This window comes from Pezoporus wallicus, unplaced genomic scaffold (assembly GCF_028554395.1).
Source record: "Pezoporus wallicus isolate ANWC-B61680 ecotype Strahan unplaced genomic scaffold, APGP_CSIRO_Pwel_v1 contig_13614, whole genome shotgun sequence".
Classification (NCBI taxonomy): Eukaryota; Metazoa; Chordata; class Aves; order Psittaciformes; family Psittacidae; genus Pezoporus; species Pezoporus wallicus.
Window position 1 is genome coordinate 577,853 of NW_026642178.1, and position 21,077 is coordinate 598,929.

Sequence of the window (21,077 nt, forward strand, 5' to 3'; positions counted from 1 at the left end):
CCATTCTGACATTATCGATCCCTGACTGCATTAAAATACATCAGGACCCCCCCCGCCCTTTCCCTCCTGCTCTGTTCCTATAAAACAAAGCTGCAGAACATAAGGCTCTCTTCTCAGAGCTAACCAGGAAAAAAAACAGTTACAATATTATTTAATGCCAGGACACCTAAAACTCTGCTAAAACAAGAAGATTGCAGCTCACCAGTGGATATGGCTCTGTTGCCTAAATGAAATGGGAGCAGCCTTGGGCTGAGAAGCTCATGGAGTTCATGCAATGCTGGACATGCAGATGGATGGGCTCAAGCAAGCAACCCCCAGGCTCTGGCTGAGCTGCAGGTTAGTGATGGCACCACGCACAACCCTCTTCATGACCATTAGCTCACAGGGCTTCAGACTGGCAGGAGTCTTCCTCTGTTGGGTACTTTAAATGCATGAAAATGATGTTAAACTCCCTCCAGTGTCATTCTCTTGGGTGTTATCTTACTGCATAATCATCCAGGTGGAAAACAGTGACATGTTTTGGGAAATGAGCAGCCAAAATGCACTGCAGTCAACATCACTTGACCAAACAGATCCAAAAATTTCAGCTTCTGTGGCGTGGACTTTCCCCACATCTCCATTTACTAGTTCCTCTGACTCCATGGGCACGGATTAAGAATCTACTTCTCAATAACGTGGACGTGTGCCTCTTTGTAATCCTGAAGACACCCAGCACGTTGGTTTGTCTTGTCACTTTGCTGCTTGGCATATTTCCCATATGTAGAAATATTTCCCTGCTTTAGTAATTTCATAAACGACCTAAAAGGTTTTCCACTAGAGTAAGAAAGAGACTGGGAAGAGCTCTGACCTTGGGAAAGGACAGCTGGAGGTTTTTGTTGTCCCTCTTAATAAACATTTCCATTTCCAAATGCAGGCAGATGATGCTTGATGTTTCAAAGGGATGTAATGACACTGCTGGTTTGGTGTAGGAAGCTTAGAGGCTGATGTTAATGCTGGAGAAAGGCTGAGTGAATAAGCAGAGAATCAGCAATGGATGCATTTTCAGCATGAGTAAGCGCTGGAGGCACTGCAGGAAGGAAGCTTGGACTGGTGTGGATGTCAGCGCAACTGGCCAGTTGCTGTGCTCCCCAGCGGTCAGATCCAGGCGATGGGAGCATTGTGCCATCTCAATATGGAACAGGGTTTCATTATCAGTCACATAACTCGTTTATCACACAGAATGCACAGCATCACTACCAAGTTACCCACCCACCACTCACTGCTCCTACAGGAACATCGTACCAGCATTGGGAGTGGGACAGACAGGAAGATATGGGGCAGCACAATGGAACAGAGGCAACCACAGGTCCATGCTAACATGTCTTTGTGTTCTCCACGGCACCCAGCCTGGACACAATGTGTTCTGCCTCACTCCATCTGCTCAGCAGCTGTATCTTCTGCTCCATCACTAACCCCCTCCCGGCTTCTTCCCCGCTCAAAAGGCTCTCAGCAGACTGGAAATCAAGCTGGCAGGTTTTATGTTGAACCAATGCTTTCAAACTGTGTTAAAGCTCTTAATTATTAATAGCAAAGTTGTAATGTGCCAGTAGGAAGCCAAACAGCAGTTTAGGAGGGAAGTGTTGGTAAATCAGGAGCCAGCATCTTAGTCACATCTTTTCCATCGCGCCACCGCTTCTAATACATGAGGTAATTCTGCAAGTCTGGGGCCATTAGTCACCAGCAAATTGTATTCGCAATTAAGGAGAACTCAACAGTCCTTCAGAAATCTCATTTTTCCCTGGCAGTCAATCCATTGCTGTCGTACGTCCCCCAGAAAAGAAAACTCTCCCATCTGCCACCCCAGCAACCATATGGGATTCCGGGAAAATGAAGGAAATTGAAGTCCCTGTGGGCTCACAGCTCCCACATCAGCCAGGGGGTGCTCGGTAGGATCAAGTATTTGAGCTAAATACATCCTGTGCACAGGGCAGCCTTGCCTCGCTGCTGACACAGGTTTGCCAGCCACGAGCAGCTCAAACCTGCCATTTGGGGTGGCAACGGGACGTTGGAGCTGCAGGAAAGCTGAGCAGCACGTAACGAGGATGGCCTTGGCGGCCGGGGCTCTGCAGGACCCGCAGCTCAGCACCAGCTTTGTCCGTGATTTCTGGCAATGGTCAGAAAAACTACTCCAGACCGTAAAATATTCACTCCTGGCTAAGAAATCTTCCTCGCATAATTCGATAGAAAAGCCATTCCCAGGCTCAAATCCCAACAAAACACAAAGGCAGCTTCTTTAAGCCTCCATCAGCCCAAACTCGTGTTTTTGTATTGTGCCAATATCCTCCATGGAGTGTGAAGAACAAACACCTGCCCACAGAGGTCATACACGTCGGGAAAAACAATGGGGATTATTTTGGCCTGTAAAAATGATTTGAGAAGAACGGGTGAGTAAAGCCACCGCACCATCACCTCCTGCGTTTACTTGATTTGCCTGATTTCCTTCTGTATGTCAGTTCTTGCACTGCCTCGTTGCTCAAGTGTTCTGCAAACATCAGTTCAGAGCTGATCAGAACATGTCACTCAAATTCCCAGAGACTACGACACCGAAATGATCCCATTTATCAACAGCTCTGGTTCGTTCTGCTCTTTCTTTTTCATGTTTTCTCCACTTGAAAACTCAAACTTTATAATAACACTTTTGCCTTGTCAACTCTCAGCAGCAGAATCCTCCTCCTCCCATCGCACATCTCCTCCCAGTGCAGCCCAGTGGGAGGTGGGAGCACGACAACCCTCCCAGCTTACCTACTCCATTCCTTTGCATGCAATCAAGCTGAAAACGTCAGCTTTTCTCCCTTCCCACTAATGACACACTGTGAAGATCCTCCTGCTCAAGCAGTGGTGGCTTTAAGGTCCCTTCCAACCAAAGCATTCTGTGATTCTATGATCCATTGGAAAGAGGTGATTAGGTAGTGTCATTATTTGAAGAAGCAGCTGCTGGGGGTCAAACCAGCCTGGGCTGGATGATTCCCAGCTCCCCATCCTCTTCAGCAAACAGCTGAGGCTCTCAGCACTGGCTTTGTCATATAGAGACCTCTTTGCGTTGAAGCTGATGTGAACACGATTGCTTCTGATGAGCACACGGAAGGCAGGAAGCTGCTGAAGCTCCTGCATCCACCAGCACCAAAGTGCAGAAGGATGGGCATCCCAACTCTGCTTAGAGAGGGGATAAAGCTCCCCTGCTCCTCAGAGCTCCCCAGCAGGGTCTCTGGGAGCAAGGTTTGGATGTGTTAGAGCAGGCAGTTGTGTCTCTCCCCTCTTTCCCCATTCCCACCCCATCAGCCCGGCGCGGGCAGAAGCTGGAGGGGATTTTCCTCTGCTCCGCAGGGAACGCGGCTGCATGTGCTGATGTTATTCCAAGCGCCGGTGCAGACAGCAACAAAAGATGAAACAGTGCTCCTTCCTCCCATGGCTTCCTTTCCCACTGCCCGCTAAGCCAGCCGCGACACCTTCACCACGGGAGCCCATGGATCCCTCCACGCTGCTGCCCCCAGGGCCGAGCCGGGCGAAGGGGGAGCGATGCCAGCGGGGGAGCGGGGAATAATTGGCAGCGGTTCTTACGGCACTGATGATTTCCCAGCTTAGCACAGCCCTGTCAACAGTGTCTGCACAGCGCAGCGCACGGCAGCGGCAGCTGCACGGGAAGCGGACACGGGCAGGATCCCTTACGGAGGCAGAAAGGGCCGGGCAGATCGAGTTACCTCCACGTTGGGTTAAAGTGCTGGCGTTACAGCTCCAGCTAATTTACGAAGTTAATTAGGCACAAGGATCCTCTTTCAGAGGGAGACAGGATGTCTTTGTGCGCGGGATGCCCTCTTCCCCTGCCCCTGCGCACGGAATTGTCAGGCTTTTGCTGAGAAATGGGATGTGCAGGAGGCGGGGTGGCCGCCCCGGGACGGCCGGTGGTCCCCATCCGCACCCCACTCACGGCTCCGGGGAGGTTTGGGAGGTCTTCAGCATTCCCAGTGCCTGTGTGGGGCGGCTGGAAACCAGCACCGCTCCAGAAAACACTCCCACATTCGTCAAAAGGCTTTCACAAGGCAGAGTCTAGGCTGCATCCTCGGCTCTGAATTCAATCTGCCTGCAGAAAGGGGAACCCAAGAATGCACTCGGCTCTTTCTCCACAAATATTTTGTCCGCGGTGACATTTATAGGTGGCAGAAAGACCTAATTTACTATCATTTGCTTTCAGCAGTCTCAATAAAAGTGTTGGCTGGGCTCACACTTGAGACACTCTGCCCAAAAGAGGTTTGGATGCAGACTGAGCACAGGCGCTGGAAGCAGAGCCAGGATGCAGGGGCTGAGCGGGCTGGGGCAGCCCCAGAGCAAAATACACCCTGGGACCCACAGCTTGGCTGGAACCACAGAGAGAGGGGGATTGTTCAGCCTGGAGAAGAGAAGGCTCCTTAAGGGGAGACCTCAGAGCAGCTCCAGCACCTAAAGGGGCTACAAGAAACCTGGAGAGGGGCTTTGGAAAGGGCCTGTAGGGACAGTACAAGGGGAATGGCTTTAACCTGCCAGAGGGGAGACTGAGATGAGCTTTAAGATCCTTTCCAACCCATACCAGACTGGGATTCTATGACAACAGGCAGGAAAGGAAAAAGTGGAAAGGAAAAGAAAGGACTGGCCAGCAGAAGATGACTGTGAGATGTACCCATCAGCTCATCACAAAACACAGAGTGTACTGCTACCTGCCCCAGGGAAAGCTTTGTTGTAGCATCTTTGATTCCTGCATCCATTCCCCTGCTATGGCCATAATGTATTTTCAAATACTGCTTTATTTGAAAGTAAAATTGCCATTAGCCAATGTTTGTCTGAGGCACTTTCTTTGAAGCAAACACTGCTCTGCAGCTATCTCCACACTAATTACATGAATTAAGAAAGCAATGAAAGTGCAATGTCTGGATTTGCTTTCCCAGGCTTTCAAGAACGCTGCCTTTTAAGCGTACGTGCTGCTGAAGTTTGAGGCTCTGGTTTTGCCTCTCTTGGAGGGGGATCTAATTTAATTCAGCTCACAAGAAGCACCTTTAGATGTTCCCAGAGCAAATCACACAAACAGAGCGGGGCTGTTCAAAGGCACAAACTTCTGAAAAGCCTCCTAAGAGGCAGCGCTGGGAAGAGCCGAGGAGAGCAGGAGTCAGGCTGGAGGAGCTGCGGGACACTGGGAACACGGAGGCTCTGAAGAGCCCGTCAGCCTGCCTGCCTGCCTGTCCATCCGTCTGCAACCACCCGCGGGCGATAGCACCCAGAGGAGAACACCCACAGCAACGTTCAAAGCAAGGACATAACTCAGTGCTGCTGAGGAGGGAAGGTGGGTGCCGGCTCCATCAGCAAAGGGCTCTGAGCCTGACAAATTACCTTTGTTTTAATGGATGAGCCGGTAGGAAATATTTTGGCGTGTGACTACCAGTTCACATGGGGTTAGCCACAGAACTGGAGGCTCATTTTATGAGAATATTTGGCTCAATTTTCAAGCTCCATTTGTGGAAAGTTTCTAGACCGAGAGCCAACTGAAAAGTGAAAGAGCTCAAGCTTTGAGAAGTTGTTTTGCCAAACTCCGGGCATATGAAAAGCTCACACAGCGGAAGAACAGATAAACCATCCCTTGGAGCCTTCCCCTTTGCGAGGCCAGCGCAGGGAGCCCATGAGCAGGGTGCTGGGGGAGCTGGCATCCCACCAGCGCTGGACCTTTCCTCTTGGCCACACAGCCTCAAATATCTGGCCTCAAATGGAAGCTCTGCCATTTCCCTCCACCCTCCCAAAACACCACCCCTGCTCCGGTGGCCTTCGAGCACCGTCCTTTAGCACCCATCTCAAAATACCTCATAGAAACACACAGACGCTTAGAAAAGAAATCCACATCAAACACAGCATAGGAAAGAATTACAAAATACATACACATGCATGTATACATATATGCAAGTTTTAAAATGCATTGCCATCAGCAACTAAGCCTCAAGTATATTTGTCTGTGGAGTCTACTGAGTACAGCGCTTGTGTTTCTCGTGAAACAGGTTTAAGGCTGTTTGCCAGAACCTTGAATCACCAAAGTTTATGGAGCTTTCTAACTGCAGGCACAATCCAGGGCTCCCGAGTTGAAACGGCTTTAAAAAACCCAAACATACAGACACCCTTATAACAGTCTGCACCAAAAGAAGTAAATAAGTCACAAGATACTTGGAATATTATGTCATCTGGAATAAGCCAAGCAACAGACTGGGAAATTACAGATCTTTTCTCAAATGAGGAAAAGAGGAGATAGGCGGTTTCTGTTTTAAACTGGGAACAATCTCGGCACCTCTTGAGCACAAAACCAACCCCATGGCTAAAGTGCAAAATGCAAAGCACCCCCCAAGACAAATGCAAAGCGTCCCCGGCACAGAGGAACACCCTGGGACACACCAAGAAGGAAACTGGAGAAGCTGCCTGTTTGCTGGAGACATTTAGGATCTTCCCCCCATCCTGCACTGCTACTGGGCACCTTCCAACCATGCCCATGGTGAGCCTCTGCAGCAAACTCAATGCTCTTCCTGGGCCTGAACCTGCACCTCATTTCTGCTGTGCTGTCCCCAGTCTTCCTCTTTTATACTTCTTGTGACCCAAACAGGAGAGGAAACAACGGTTGGGGTAACTTCACCCCACTCTGTGGCAAACACCACAGGGCCACTTGCTGCTGTTAAGGGCAGCTTCATGGCCAAGAGCCCTCATCCTCTCCAGGCAAGGCCATGTGCAGATGTGCCATTAGGGCTGTCCCAGGGCTCTTCCCCATTTCCATGAGCAGCACAGCAGCACCTCACAGCTCTGTCAGGAGATGGAAAAGATGCAAACCCCAACCAGGCACACGGGGAAGTACGGAGGGAAGGGAAGGTGAAATCACTGTGTATCATGACACTGCTTGGAAGGCAGGGCTTTGAGCAGCAGCATCCCTGGAACCTGTGGTTGGGGACAGCCCAGGGCACCTCTTGCCCCAGCTCGGAGCCTTCCCACCCCATGGGGACCACACATGCCGAGTGCAAAAGCCCCGGTCCCAGCGTGCGCCCGCAGCAGGGAAAGGTCCGCATTTAGATAAGGCTTTTCCGGAGGAGCTGCCATTACGAGATTTTACCTAATCACTAAAAAATGCCTTTTTTTTTTATGTTTGGCAACCGCAGGATCCGCCCCTCGAGGTTAAAACCCACAGCAGGCTAAAACCCAGCGTTTCAGGGCCAAGCTTTGCACGGCGGCACGGAGCGGGGCCGATGGGAGATGCTTCTCTCTGTGTGTGTCACCCAGCGGTGCCAGGCACAATGAGGGCAGCAGAGGACCCGCTGCGGCTTAGGAGGCTCCCGGGGGAACCCCAGCCCGGAGCCGCTGGCCCCAACAATGCCTCTCCCAGCCCTTGGCTCTCTCCGGAGCCGCCGTGGCTCCTGGCCAGGCGGCCACAATGCGGTGGAAGGAAGAAGCAGCAGCTTTGTTTAGCCCAAACCTCGCCATTAATCAAGTTCCTATTTCCTCGCAGTTCTGCTTTACCCACCCCAGATGCCCCACGCGGTTTCTACACCATGGAGGAGTCCAGGCTCCCTGCACTTACTACCAGGTTTCTTTGCAATCTCCTCTAAACAGAGAGAACCAGAAAATGAAGCTGAAGTAAAAAGGAACGTCTTCACTACAGCAAGCACTGCTCAGATCGCATTATGAGTTCAGTGCAATGCAGGATCAGCCTGAGCAGGCTGCTGGCCCCGGGACATCTCTGGGCACCAGCTCCCAACCTGGGAGGAGAAGACCCTTCTAGGCACAAATTACCCCAATTTCATAGTGACAAACATCAATCACAAAATCCCTGTGCCTTTTCCTGCTCTTTTTCCAAGTTAAAAGTGGGGCTGAATACTGGGGAAGGGAGAGCGCGGGTTCCATGCAGGTTCCTCAGGGACAGCAGTATTTGATTGATGAGAAAATGTCTTAAACAGAAGTCCCAGAGATGCCATTTCAGAGCCATTCCCAAAGTGGCTGACGGGAAGGCAGGATGAGGGTGGGCCCCGCTTCTGCGCCTTCTGCACCTCTAATTGCTGTTATTCTTCAGGAATATAAACAACAGCAGCAGAAGAGAAGAAAGCCATGAAAGCCCCGGCAAAACAAGGGCAAGGGAGCAAAATGGGAGAGGAACTGAAGAGGTCACGGAGGTTAAGGGCTCATTTCTGACACCACAGCCCCCTCTGGACAGAGGGCGGATGGGCAGACGCTGCCTGCTCTCTCCCGCTCTCCCTGGGCAGGGGGCAGCCGGACCCACTGCCAGCCCACCCCAAGCCCCAGCACTGCATCTGTGTTAACCTACAGATCCTTTTTCCCTCTCTGTAAAAGCATTGCTGGGTTCCATTCTCCTGAACCTCATCCATCCTTCTGAAACGGGTGATACACACGGCCTGCATCAGTTCTGCACCTCACCTCCATTGTTCGACAGCGGCAAAGGGATTACTCCAGAAACACTCCAACCTGCAAGCCTGACCCCAGAACACTCTGGTGCAAAGAAGGAAACAGCTCAGAAATCCCCCTGCAGGTCCATGCTCAGAAGCATTTCCCACCCTGGCACTGCCACGCTGTCCTTGGGCTTTCACTGCCTGCAAGAGCCTCCCCAGACATGCTCCTGTGTGCCTGCAGGGGGGTCTTTTTATAAATAGGTTTATTCTAGCAGCCAACCTCGCACGGCATTCAGAAACCAGGAGACTCTCCCTGGAATCCCTGCCCAACACCAGCCCCTGCTGCCCTTTACACCTGGCTAATCCCCTCCTGACAGCGGAGGGACATGAGAAGGATCTGTTCTCACAGTAACTTGACTAACGAAGCGGGGCACAGTACCGATCGCATCACTGCTGTTACTGACAACTCCACAAAAGTTAAAACCCCCAGGAAAAGCAAGACCAAACAGTTTCTTTTTGCAGCAGAGGGTGGGTGCAGGCAATGGAGCTGCTGCATGAGGCTGTGTGCCGTGTTTATGCAGTTATTTCTCTGAGTGGAAAAAGTGACTTAAATTCTATGAGGAACCAGCAGCATTTAAAGGTCTATTTACTTCTCCTCGTGGGTTTTTGCTTATGTGTGTCACAGCCAATCATTGCAGGAGCTGTTGGCATTTTAAGAGATTATTTATTCCAAAAAACACTGCCCCATCCTGTTTGATGCACTGATGGATGCTGCAGTGGTTTGTCTGGCTATCAGATGGCAAGTGACATGGTAACGGGGAGAAGGTGCATCAGATGGTACATCCCAGTCACCAGCCCGTGGCTTTGTTGTGCCATCACCCCCAGGCCCAGTAACACGCCACTGGTGGAGGCTGGTTTGCAAATACATTAATGCTCGAATTTTGTCTCATTTTCGGGAAGGGAAAATGTTCAAGTTTTGTAACTGGGATGCCTAATGAAGATTTATTCTGGTCCTGTAAATCAAAACCACATGGAAATAACCTCCTTTCCTTGCATTAACTGGGTTATTTTTTTCATGACCACTAGACCTTAGCTCTGCTCCTCATTTCTTTCCATATCCATCGAGGGCAAGAAATAGCCATACTTGGTCAATGAGAAAATGAAATAAAATGCAAATAGACACGTGACGACTAAATCCAAGTTTCCCAAAGCTAGCATTTCCCTAAAGGCAGAGTTCCCAGGGTGAAGGAGGTGCAGCCAACACCATGTGCTGGGGCTGGGTGGTGGCGCGGGGTCTCCGCCTGTCCATCGACCCTAATGCCATAGGCATCCTCAGCTGCCATCGGTCCCTGCTGTGGCCTTGGCTGCGGGTGCCATGACATGGCCCTGCTTCCCTCTCGCCTGGGAAAATCCCTGCATTCAAAGGCCGCCAGGCCCGGAAAGACGTGGAGAGGAGGAGACGCCGTCAAACAGAGGCAGTGCTGCTGGACTGGTTGTATCTCCTTGAGAAATCAGGCAAACCTGCCCAGTAATATTTCATTTCGAGGTCACAAGAGACGGTATTTCCTTCATCAAGCAATTTTTTTCCCTGTGTTCATTATTCCTGACTTGGCTTGCACCTACAAAGCCAATTCCAAGGGCAACCGGTAAAGGGACTTGCTCTGTAATTACAGCAAAACCAAGCAGACACTGACCAACATGCAAACTCATCCTGCATTAGAAGGACATCAAGACTGCCAACCCATGCACTCCGAAGGTGGGAAATGCTGAAATAAGCCAGTGAAGCCAGCCTGTCTTCCCAACACCAGCTTCCTCAGGCACAGCAGCAGGATGGTGCAGATACAGCAGGTCACCTGGTGCTGGCCCATGGCTAGCTGCAGGAGCGCATGGGTAGCACTGAAATGGGGCCTCAGGATCCTGGCAAGCATCCCTGGGGCTATCTGGGAATGTTGGGTGCTCTGCCACCCATCCCAGCCCTTCAGAAAGAAAAGGTGTTTGCAGCACTCACCTCCGATTTGGCCTCAGCCAGATTTAAGCACTCGGAGCACTTGGACCCAGCACAGTGGGACCCTGCACACAGCAAGGTCTTTGGGAAACACAGGGGACAGAGATGAGACTTGTACATAAAAGAGAAAAGTAGAAAGCAAACACCAACCAACGTGTCAGTTCTCTGCAGTGATACCCACATCAGAGGCTTCACAGTACACACAGCAAGGTGATTCTCTTAAGAGATGCTAAAACCTGCAATCTGAAATCTCCTGGTTTTCACCATCACACGGTGTAGATCGAAAACTTGCCCCACCGCAGCTGAGAGCACAGCACCCTCTGGTTCTTGTTTTGCACGTTTTCCAAGGGAGCAGCTTTCTGCAAGGGCAGGATAAAGAAATCCAACACTTCTTTAGGAGCAAACCCAGGTCCCTGGGGTTTTGGTGGCCCCGGCAGCCAGCCCAGTCCGCCCGCAGTGCCCGGTGTGGCACAGCAGTCCTGCTGACTCACCGGGAACAGCTCCCGCCCGGAGCTCGCTTTCCATAAAAATAAAGCCAGCCCCAATAAATAAATGCATTCCCATAGTAAAAATCTGCTGGCTGCTGGGAAGGAGGAGCCTTCGCCCCACAGCAGAACCATCTCCCTCCCGGTGGGTGAAGGAGGAGCAGCTTGAGGGCAGGCAGGGCTGAGGAGGACAGGAGAAACAGCAGCACAGCAGGGAACCTGGGGCCTGCCGTGCTCACTGCTGTCGCCCTCATCGTGCCCAGAGGCTGGGGAGAAGCAGGACACGCTCACGAGTGGGATCTGGGAATCAGCTCAGCTCCCATGGAGCAGACCTGGGGGATACACGAGCCTTGAGAAGGGAGACGAGAGGCTTTTCTAAGTGACACTAACGCCAAGTCCTGGATGGGACACTGGGGTCACTGTGCTCACCCTCCTGCAGGACAAGGGTGAGAGATGCACCGATACCTAAAGGCACCAAACCTCAGAATAAAGCAGGAAAAGCCCTAATTAGTGAAGGCATTTCCCTGCATGGAAATCTCCATCAGCCTCTTGGTTTCAGTGATGCATTTAGCAGAAGATAAGGAGTAGGTCAAATTCTGGTCTGGATTGGTTTGTAATTTACTGACGTTTGCTGGTGTCCCGTTAGGGAAGCAGCAGTCCCTTGCTCGAAGGGAAGGAAGCACCGAATCCAGGTTTCTTTTGTCCCTGTTCTCTTACAGGGCTCCTTGTTCACAAAGCAAGCCCTTTTTCAGAACGTGGGATTTCCTGGCTTCCACACACCTGGAATTTTACAGCTCCTCAGCTGCAGGCCCCAGCTCAGGCAGGGATCAGCTCATGGCCCGGCTGCCGGGAAGCAAATCCCTCCTGATGGGTACTCAAGCAGGGTGGCCCTCGTCTGCAGCCAAAAAAATCACCCAAACCAGCGAAGAACACAAGAAAAACCCAAAGTCGTGAAGCAGAGCCCAGAGGTGGGCCTCACAGGACAGGCAGAGAGGTTGGCAGAGTGTTTGCAGGAGCACAAAGGGCAAAGCACCCCGAGACCGCAGGTATACACACCCTAACTTTGGGTCTGTTAATGACAGGGGAGCACCAGAACCCCTAGCATGGAGCAACAGCTACTACAGACAGGCTGCAGCGTGCGCACTGCCCCAGGCTGCCTGCAGAGCCCGGATTACCCAGCTGGTTAAAAACCAGAAGCAGCTTTACACAGATGATACTTGGGCAGTCCCATGGAGCAGCAGTGACAAAGCCATTGGGCTCTGGCACCATTCAGGCACTTGGCCCCAGCCTGTAAACAGCCATGGGGCAGAGCTGGGGGATGGACCTACTGCTGGGAGCCCTCCTCATCCTCACCACTGCAAACCAACACCCTCATGGAGTGCTGACCACCGAGGGCAGAACACCACAGACCTGCCAAACCCACGGGCACAGGCTTGTGCTCATGAGTAAATGGGCACAGAGGGGCTGCAGTGACAACTATACATGCTGTTTAAAATGAATACAGTGAAGTCAGACCCTTCATTTCTCACTAAAAGATAGGATTAAAGACACATGATTTAAATATTTGGGGTTACAGAGCATGGTATTATTCACCTCAAGACTCAGTTTTCAACCTTTAGCTCAACATGCAGTGAAAACTTGTGTGTTCCTGTGTGTGTGACAGTGACCACATCATCACTGCACTTGAGGAAAAGCACCAAATGCCACAAACACGGTCAGAGCCAGAGGAGCTGCCGGTGCTACCCTGGTCATCACTGCTCTGCCTCCCAGAGCTGTACAGGGCCCTTAACTGGCAGCAAGCAAATAGTCCCACTGCTGGGCTGCTCACTCACTTCCTTGGTAACAGCAAGATGCCTCTGCTCCCCCGAGGCTCACATAGCTTTAACTGATGTATTCTGATGGCTTTATGACTTCCTTTAAAATGAAATTATTAGGAAGAGGCAATTCTTGGAATCTGAAAAACTGCGAATTTGGCAAACAATTCCTGTAAGGTCACAGCAAGACCCAGGCTCACAAACCCTGCTATACTCGAAGTCACACCATTGTTTTTTCCCCCCTCGAAGGATAAATAAACTAAAAACATCCTGTTGGGGGAATGGTATGTGACTGACTTCCAGAGCTTCAACCAACAGTATGGACATGAGAAATCAACGCATCTTGACTCAGTATGTAACACACAACATTAATTCAGAGGTGTCCTACCTGTTGGATGCTCTATGAGCCACCGCAACACTCCCTGAAGGTCTCACAGTGGGTAAGTCCACAGGCAGGGTATGGCATGGGCTGAGCCTCACACACTCAGTGCCAGTGGGACTGGGTTGGTTTGGTACTCGCGCAGCTCATGGGTTTAGTGGCAGGAATGGTGAGGAGAGAGGCAGAGCAGATGGATGAGAGCCAGAGCCTGTCCTCTGTGCACACATGTGCTCACTCGGGCAGCAGCACCGGCTGCCTGCTGGGTACTTACCTTTCTGCCCTGCAAGCCTCTCCAGGCAGAGCCCTGAGCCATTCCTGCATGCTGGCAGTGAGGGCTGCACCCCAGAGCCCCCAAACCCACCCCCTGCTGCCAACCAAGCCACCAGCAATGAGTTTCACCATCTCTACCAGCACCCACCCTGGCACTTCCCCATTCTCATTCCTCAGTGGTCCTTCCACTGCTAACCAGGAGAAAGCAGCTGAAGCCTGCTCTCAAGGGATCAGGGGCTTCCACGGTTGAGTGGGAACTGGAAGTGTTTGGAGCCTGTGGGAGGACCGGAGGGGTGGGAAGGAAGGTCTCCTTTAATTGCAAAGGTCACCACATCCAGCGAGGCCATAAACTGCCATGGCGGGAGCAGCATTCCTCCAACGGGTCCATAGGGACAGGCAGGGGCGTGCCGCGGAGCGCTGCGGGGACACTTGGCTTCGGCTCGCAAGGACCGCAATGGCTCTTGAAGATCTGAGCAGATCTTCACATGGGCGAGGAGGGGAGGTTCTGTGGGAAAATGCGATCGGGAAGGAAATTCCCGCACCAGGGACGGCCATCGGCGAGGGCTCAGCTGTGGCGAGTTCAGGGGACATCACAAATAACGCGGCCATCCCCAGGGAGTCATTGCTAAGGTCGCTATTTTTTCCCTTGAACTTTCCAGATGAAGGAAGCAATAGGCGAAGCAATGGCACAGACTTGGCCGGAGATCAACTGTACTGACAACAGCCCCAGAATTCAACTCCAAAGAAAAGTCCTTTGTGCTCACTGGAGTTATCACCAGCTGGGCCGAGCGGCTCCAGCCGCAACGTGGAGCTCTGCTCGAAAACCATCCCGCATGTGCAAGATGATCAGAGCCGAAGCTCGCCGGCAGATACAGCCCAGAGTAACTCATTGCAGTGCTCACACCGAGGGGAGAATGCAGGGCACATGCTAGGTGCCCATTAAAAACTTCCATGTTAAATTGTGCTCGTCAATAAACTGCTGGGATTCGGAGTAAGAAACAGCCCTGATTAAAGATTAAAGACGGAGAGCGCATAAAACAGTAATGACCACTGTACTTACAGTGAATTTGGCCTGTTGGGTTTAATTACTTCTAGTTCGAGATCACTTGAGTTGAGGCTGGGCTGGGGCACGCTGTTGGAGTTGAGGAAGCTGTTTACGTTTGAAGAGATGACGGATTCCAGGCTGGAGTTGATGAGACTGTTCCTGTTCTCCTCTAAAAAAACATCAAAACCAAGAGCCATCAGCCAGCGCACACAGCTGCTCCTGCACACAGAGGTAAAGAACACGCTGCTGCAAAGGCAGTGCTCCTAGTAGTAATCCCTGCCCTAACGCAAACAGGGCAGCATCCTACCAGGTGTCAGAAGACAGACAGTTAGGTTACACAGATATTAAACATTAAACTGTAAGAAATACCAGGTATTCTTTTCATAAGAAGCAGCTCCATTTAAACGAATACCCTTTGTAGTTAAAAACCCCTCATTTTTTCTCAAGGCATTAATATTTTATATTCCCCAAGACATCCAAAGTGCCACAAAACCTGAAAATGTTTAAAATGCAAACTACAACCAGGAATGGATTTCTCTGTGCCTGCAATCAGCTGCCGAGGGACTGAGCATTTGTGTGACAGAGCAGGGGAACACTTTAAGAACGAGAACTGGCACAGGGTGCCCAGAGAAGCTGTGGCTGCCCCATCCCTGGCAGTGTTCAAGGCCAGGTTGGACACAGGGGCTTGGAGCAAGCTGCTCTAGTGGAAGGTGTTCCTGCCCGTGGCAGGGGTTGGAGCTGGAGGAGCTTTAAGGTCCTTTACAACCCAAACCATTTCATGATGCTAGATGACCCCAATGTGCTGCTCTGCTGACAACCTGGAGGTTTCTTAGTTTCTTGTTTCCCCTTGATCATATTCTGTTAAGAGATTTCCCCCTTATTTGTGTAACTTCAGCAGCGAAGAGTGGCAATATCATGCATCCCAACCCAACACCAGCAGCACTGACCCCCTCCTCAGTTCTAAGACAAATTACCTAAAATCATGTTAATTCATTTTCATAAGATGCTTTTTCCATATAAACAGTAACTGTAACTGTGAGAAGCAATTATCATCACTGATGGCATGGAAAGCAGCCCTATTCCAGAAAACTGCTGCTTCTGTGATGATGTTTTCCTGAAAGACAGGCACCTGCTGGAGAACATAGCGACTCCTACTTCAATGATAAATGTTTCAACAATCATGCTCCCAATGCACACTAATATGATCGAATCACTACCACAAAACACAGCCCTTCCCTGCTCCCCACGCTCACCCGCCTTCCCAAGGCAAAGCAGGGAGAGCCCCAAGCGCTCGCTCTGCTCACCGGGTCCCTGTCCTGTTCTTTTAGCAAGCAGGGACAGGTCCCTGTGCTGCTGGCCAGCTCCAGGAGCAGCACAAGGCACAGCCAGGAGGAACACAAGAGCTGGGAACTGGGTTGTAACATGAAGCAACAGCCTGAGCAGACACATTTCTGCCCCTCCATGAGTAGGGACGGGGCACTGACTCTTTCACCTAAATATGTGGAGCATCACTTAGTGACAGCAATGGAAAGATGATCTTCAACATTTTTAAACTGCTGCGCACATAATCCTCGGGAAAATGCAGAACCTCCTGGCCGAGATTTTGTGTCTGTAAAAGGCAAAGTGCCCGAGGGCATCCAAAAAGGGTCACCCCTTGGAGACACAGGCAGTGTCCTCCCTGGCCGCATGTGCTGCGGGAGCTGATGATGGTGAGGATGGGGCCGAGGAACATGAGAAGGGAATGAGCAGGGGTCCGTCAGGTGGGGCAGGGACAGCAACACTCTATACTGTGCTAATGCAGCCTCATTTCAAGCCCCTGTTAAGGGCCTGGATACCAGGCAATCTTCACACCCCTCATCAACACCACTGCAGAGGAAACTGAAGCCTGATCCTGTTACGGGAATCGCCTCTTCCCTTGACACCAGCACAATTGCATGGGAATGGCATGGGAATTACAGTGTGTTAGTCACGATTAGGGCAAAAGCTGCGTCAAGAGGGAAAGCTGGAGGCTCACTTACGCTGCTCGTTGGGCTGTGCCGTGTGGAAGAGCGTCAGCGGGCGCTCGCTGCAGGAGGGAGGCTTCGAGTCCGTGCTCTTCTTGCGGGATAACAGCAGCTGCGAGTTCGATGGCGGCGTCTCTGGCACCGTGTTAAATATCTGTTAAAAACAATAAACAAGTTGTTCTTTGGCATCACCGCTCGCACAGCGGAGCTGCCTGCCTGCCCGCCTGCCCCGCTGCTCCGCAGGGCCGCGTCCGAGGGACACACGCGTTCAACAGAGCAGTGTTTTGAATACCACATCCCAAATCCCCCATTCCCACCCTGTCTGCACTCATTTTCTCTAATCTTCACCCAAGATGCGTGTGCTGGGATGGGAAGAACCCCAACCCTCTGCCACCCTGCCGAGCTTTCAAGGGTGCCCTGGGCACACGAGCCAGTGCGTCCCCATGCACACCTCCCCGCAGCACCTTCGCACCCACTGATGCGGAACAGCTTGGGAAAGTCTGTGCCTCCAGCCCAGCTGTCAGACAAGTGAGTAATCGTTTTTTTTCTGCAGGGGATGGAATTTTAGAGCTGCACAAATCTCAAGAGCAGCAGCTTTGTTTGTTGGTGGTATCTGGGTATTTGTTTCTCTTCTGGAAGCCCAGGCTCAGCCAGCAGCACTGCTGCCTCAAGACACGCTCTCTCCAGGTCTCCCTTCTCTAGAGTATATTCAACCCCATCCCTCAACATCTATCCCTGCTCTGCCTTCCCCTGCCAGACACCCAACAAGCACTGCTAGGGGCTGCTCATATGAACACTCTTCCATAGGCAGCCCGGTGTGGCTGGGCTCCGAGGTGTCTCCTCCAGAGCCAACAGCCATCGCTGCTGGCCATGGGCTGCCCTGGCCTTGCCCAAAGCATCCAACATGGGAGCGGCTGCCAGCACTTAATTGCTTTGTTTCATGTAACAACAGCAAAATCCTCTCACACACACATAAACCCTGCACGCTGATTTCTACAAATAAACATGAAAGAGCCAAGACATGTTAGCCAAAAACGTTAATGTCGCAGCTCTCCCCAAAAGCACAAAGCGGCGGGTGTGAGGGGCAGCGCTTACTGCTTCAGGGAGGAATTAAGGAACGGTTCTCAGTGGATTACCTAAGGACATCACTGCCCAACCTGTCTGTTTGCAGGGACTCAGGTTCAGTTCCGAGCCCGCAGATGGAGCGGGAGGCAGGAAGCAGGGATCAGTCACTGCGCCAGGCTCCTGCGCACGGCAGGACCCAGCCCCGAGCAAGCGAGCAGCTGAGCCTGAGTGCGCATTGCTGGGCACGCTGCGGAACAGATGGGTAGATTATGGACTCCTGCTGCAGCCCTTCCTGGAGAGCTCTGCTGAGCTCATTCACACATTCCTCCTGGGCTCATGGGTTAGCAGAGAGAGAAGCAGCCCAAGCCATGCTTTCTGCAGGCAGCACCGCTCATTTTCATCCTGTGCATGCCTGCCTGCCGCCATTCCCACCTCCAAAGTGCCTGTTTCCATGGTCCCCCATGGGAGTTTGGGGCTAGTGGCTCCCCAACCTCTTGTACGGCTGCTGCATCCTGCTCCCTGCACCCCAACATTCCACCTCAGCATCCCACCATCCCTCCCCAGCATCCCACCATTGGCAATGGCGCTCAGGCCAGCTCACAGGTCCTGCTTAGAAGGGCTATTCATAGCACATCGCTTACCACGCCAAACCACTACACAATTGCACATCCTCCAGGTGCCTGCCCCAGCTGCTCAGACCCGTGCCCTGAGCCCTTCCCTCTACAGGCCAAATACAGCTTTTCTGTGGCAGCATCCTCAGCACAGCAGGGCTGAAATCAGCACCAGGGCACCTCGCCTGCCCTGTGCTCCATTCCCCATATCCAGCACAGCCGCTTTAACATGCTCTGGCTTTCAAGTTGCTTTTCAATAGCAAATTCTACTTGGGAAATAGAACAAAATATATAATCAAAGCATTGATTTATGAATCACATTTTATGTGATGATTTCCCACAGCACACTTGAAAAGAAACTTCCAGGTTTTTGTTTCCTTTTTTTTTTTTGGTCTTTGACAAAGGAAGATATAGATGCTCTTAAATTATGAGCCCAATGATTAAAACCAGCTTCAGCTTATAAGGAGGTTGCATTTCTAAATGCAGCTGGAACACCATTATCAAACAATTTTACTAGAATCACAGTGCCAACTGTGGGACACAGCCACCTGATGAAGCAGAAACACCAGTGTTTATCCAGGACAGACTGCAACCAAGAATCTTCTGGGCATCCCAGTCCCTCTGTAGCATCTCCACTGAGATAAACCAGAGATGGAGAGCAGAAGCAGCACGGAGGCCCTGGCAGGGCTGTTAAAAGCCGCTCTCTACCACCTCTGAGCAGCGCAGAGCATGCAGGCTAAATTTAGCCGCTCACAATGGAGAAAAGTCAATTAAAAGCTATGTTTAAAAAGCACAGCACTGGTTTTGAAGGTCTAAGGAGAGACCCCAAGGACTGTACGATGAAAAGCTCACTCTAGATGCGACTTTGCCTTTATTGTATAGCCCAGATCTCTTCAGCAGCAAAGGAAGCCAGCACTGCAGGACAAACCCTCCTACTCCATCTCCCTCAGCTCAGGCACAATCCTCTCCTTTTCACAGGGAAGTTGCTCAGGTTTGTTCCATTCTTCAGTTTAACAAGACTAGCCGAGACGTGCTCCTCTCTGTGCTACAGCACTCCCAGTCCCAGAGCACAATTAACAGGGAGGGAGAGACAGTTTAATAGCTGGAGTGGGAGAGGAGCAGCCAGGATCCATATATCACATTTACAGTCGTGCCATGCCCGCTCCTCAGCCTGACGCAGGCGGCAATTCCACAGCTCCATAACACCTTATCCCTGTCTGCCAAACGGCAAAGACCCAGCAGCACCTTGTCAGTGGTGGCTGTTAAAAGGCTTTTTTAACACTTCTGCCCATCTTATGACAAGGAAGAAGAAAACAGGAGAGGTTGGTATCCTGCCCAAAGCAGAGGGATGGGATATAACAGCATATGAAGGTCCGCCCTCAGTCTCTGCTCTGGCCAACAGCTCGGTGTATTCCCATGCACAAAGCTGCATCTGGAGCTTGGAGAATAAGTTGCTGTGACATTCAAAATGTTGGTGGCACTGAGTCTTACACAAGGACCAGCTAAAACTGCCAACAGCATCACTAAACATTCAGCTAATTACAGAGAATAAACTGAAGATGGGGTGCTGAGGGCTTCGACTTTGGTATTAGTCCTCACCAAGCCTCGTGCTTGGGGCTGTCTAATTCACTGCATAAACTACTTTCTTATTTGTCATCAATACTGGGTGCATTAGCATTTGACCTGGTCAACCCTTTGTCTGGAGGGAGCATCATCAAGACAGTGAATTGATCTCTTAAACTGGTAACACTTCAGAACAATGGTCTTTTCCAGAGAGCTATAAAAACGAAAGCTTTGGAAAAGAACATGGATGGACACCTGCAATTGTCAGATGTAATAGTGCTTCAATATTACTTTCAGCAAACATTTAATTTTTAAGTCAGAAATATGGTGCTAAATTGCAATCAGTCAAGTAACCAGGCTCTCAACACAGCATCCTTACTGTTTTTTCCACTGGATGCAGTCTTGGTTTGCCTGTCATGGCCACATCTAGAGCCATAGGAGAAAAATAATTTTACCCATTTAATTATATATATATATATATATATATATATATCCAGGATATGATTTATAACACATTACATTACCAGCACATTCATTCATAACCATAGGCAGAAAAGGCTGATGGATAAATCTTGTTAAGTAGCAATTTGACATTTGGTTGGTTCCTTGGGTCACGTCGGGCAGCCGAAGCCAGGCACGTTGCTCCTGCTCTGCTTTTCCAGGGTTCCTCCTTGCTGCACTGCAGCATCTGGCAGGCAAATGGAGCTGTCATTCCCTCCTTCCCAAGCCCTGATCCTAGTCTCATCCCAGCACTACTCCCCATGTCCAGCAGATCTAGTGTTAGTACAACCCATGGGACATCACTCAAGGAGCAGCAGGTCCCAGTGGCTGCAATCATAAGGGCAGACGCCAGCGCTGCAACGCCTCAATGTGCAGAGACCTGAGAAGCTTTAACAACTGTTTCAGAGCCTATTGCTGCTGTGAGTCTAACAGCAATTTGGATCTGGGACCTGGAAAGCTGTTAAACCTCCAGAAATGATTGAACTTTCTGGATTACACACAGGGTTTAATGGTCAGTGTCAGAACCTCTGGCAACGCAGAGCACACCGTGATTTATCCGTCATTCCGGGAACCTTCACAAAGCCCCTCTTTTGCTGACTACGATTCCAAACTGTGCATGGCTACCAAGGTGCAGGGCGCACGCTAAGGCAGAGGTACCACCTGTGGGAGCACAAGGTCACATCACGGAAGACACAGGATAATCAGCACCATATCCTGCAGCATCCTTCCCTGAGACTTGTATGGCTCCAGGATGAATGCTTTTCCCCAGCAGTAATCTCAGGGGGAAGATGAGCCAGATCTCAGACGGGGTGACTGCAAATGCAGGCAGGCGAGCAGGGAACGCTGACTAACCCCCCCCAAACCCTCCCACTGCCCCGGCAATCAGATAAACCTGCTGAAACGACGG

General features: G+C 51.1%; 1 protein-coding gene across 4 annotated transcripts in view; it reads right to left on the reverse strand.

Annotated features, from left to right (window-relative positions):
• Nucleotides 1-21,077, reverse strand: part of ARHGAP26 (Rho GTPase activating protein 26) — a 115,841-nt gene that overhangs the window by 11,536 nt on the left and 83,228 nt on the right. For all 4 annotated transcript variants that reach the window (XM_057427809.1, XM_057427808.1, XM_057427807.1 and 1 more), the window contains 2 exons: nucleotides 16,446-16,584; nucleotides 14,443-14,596 (listed from right to left, as the gene is read on the reverse strand). In XM_057427809.1, coding sequence (XP_057283792.1) covers nucleotides 14,443-14,596; nucleotides 16,446-16,584 — 293 coding nt within the window. The remainder of the gene's footprint in view (nucleotides 1-14,442; nucleotides 14,597-16,445; nucleotides 16,585-21,077) is intronic.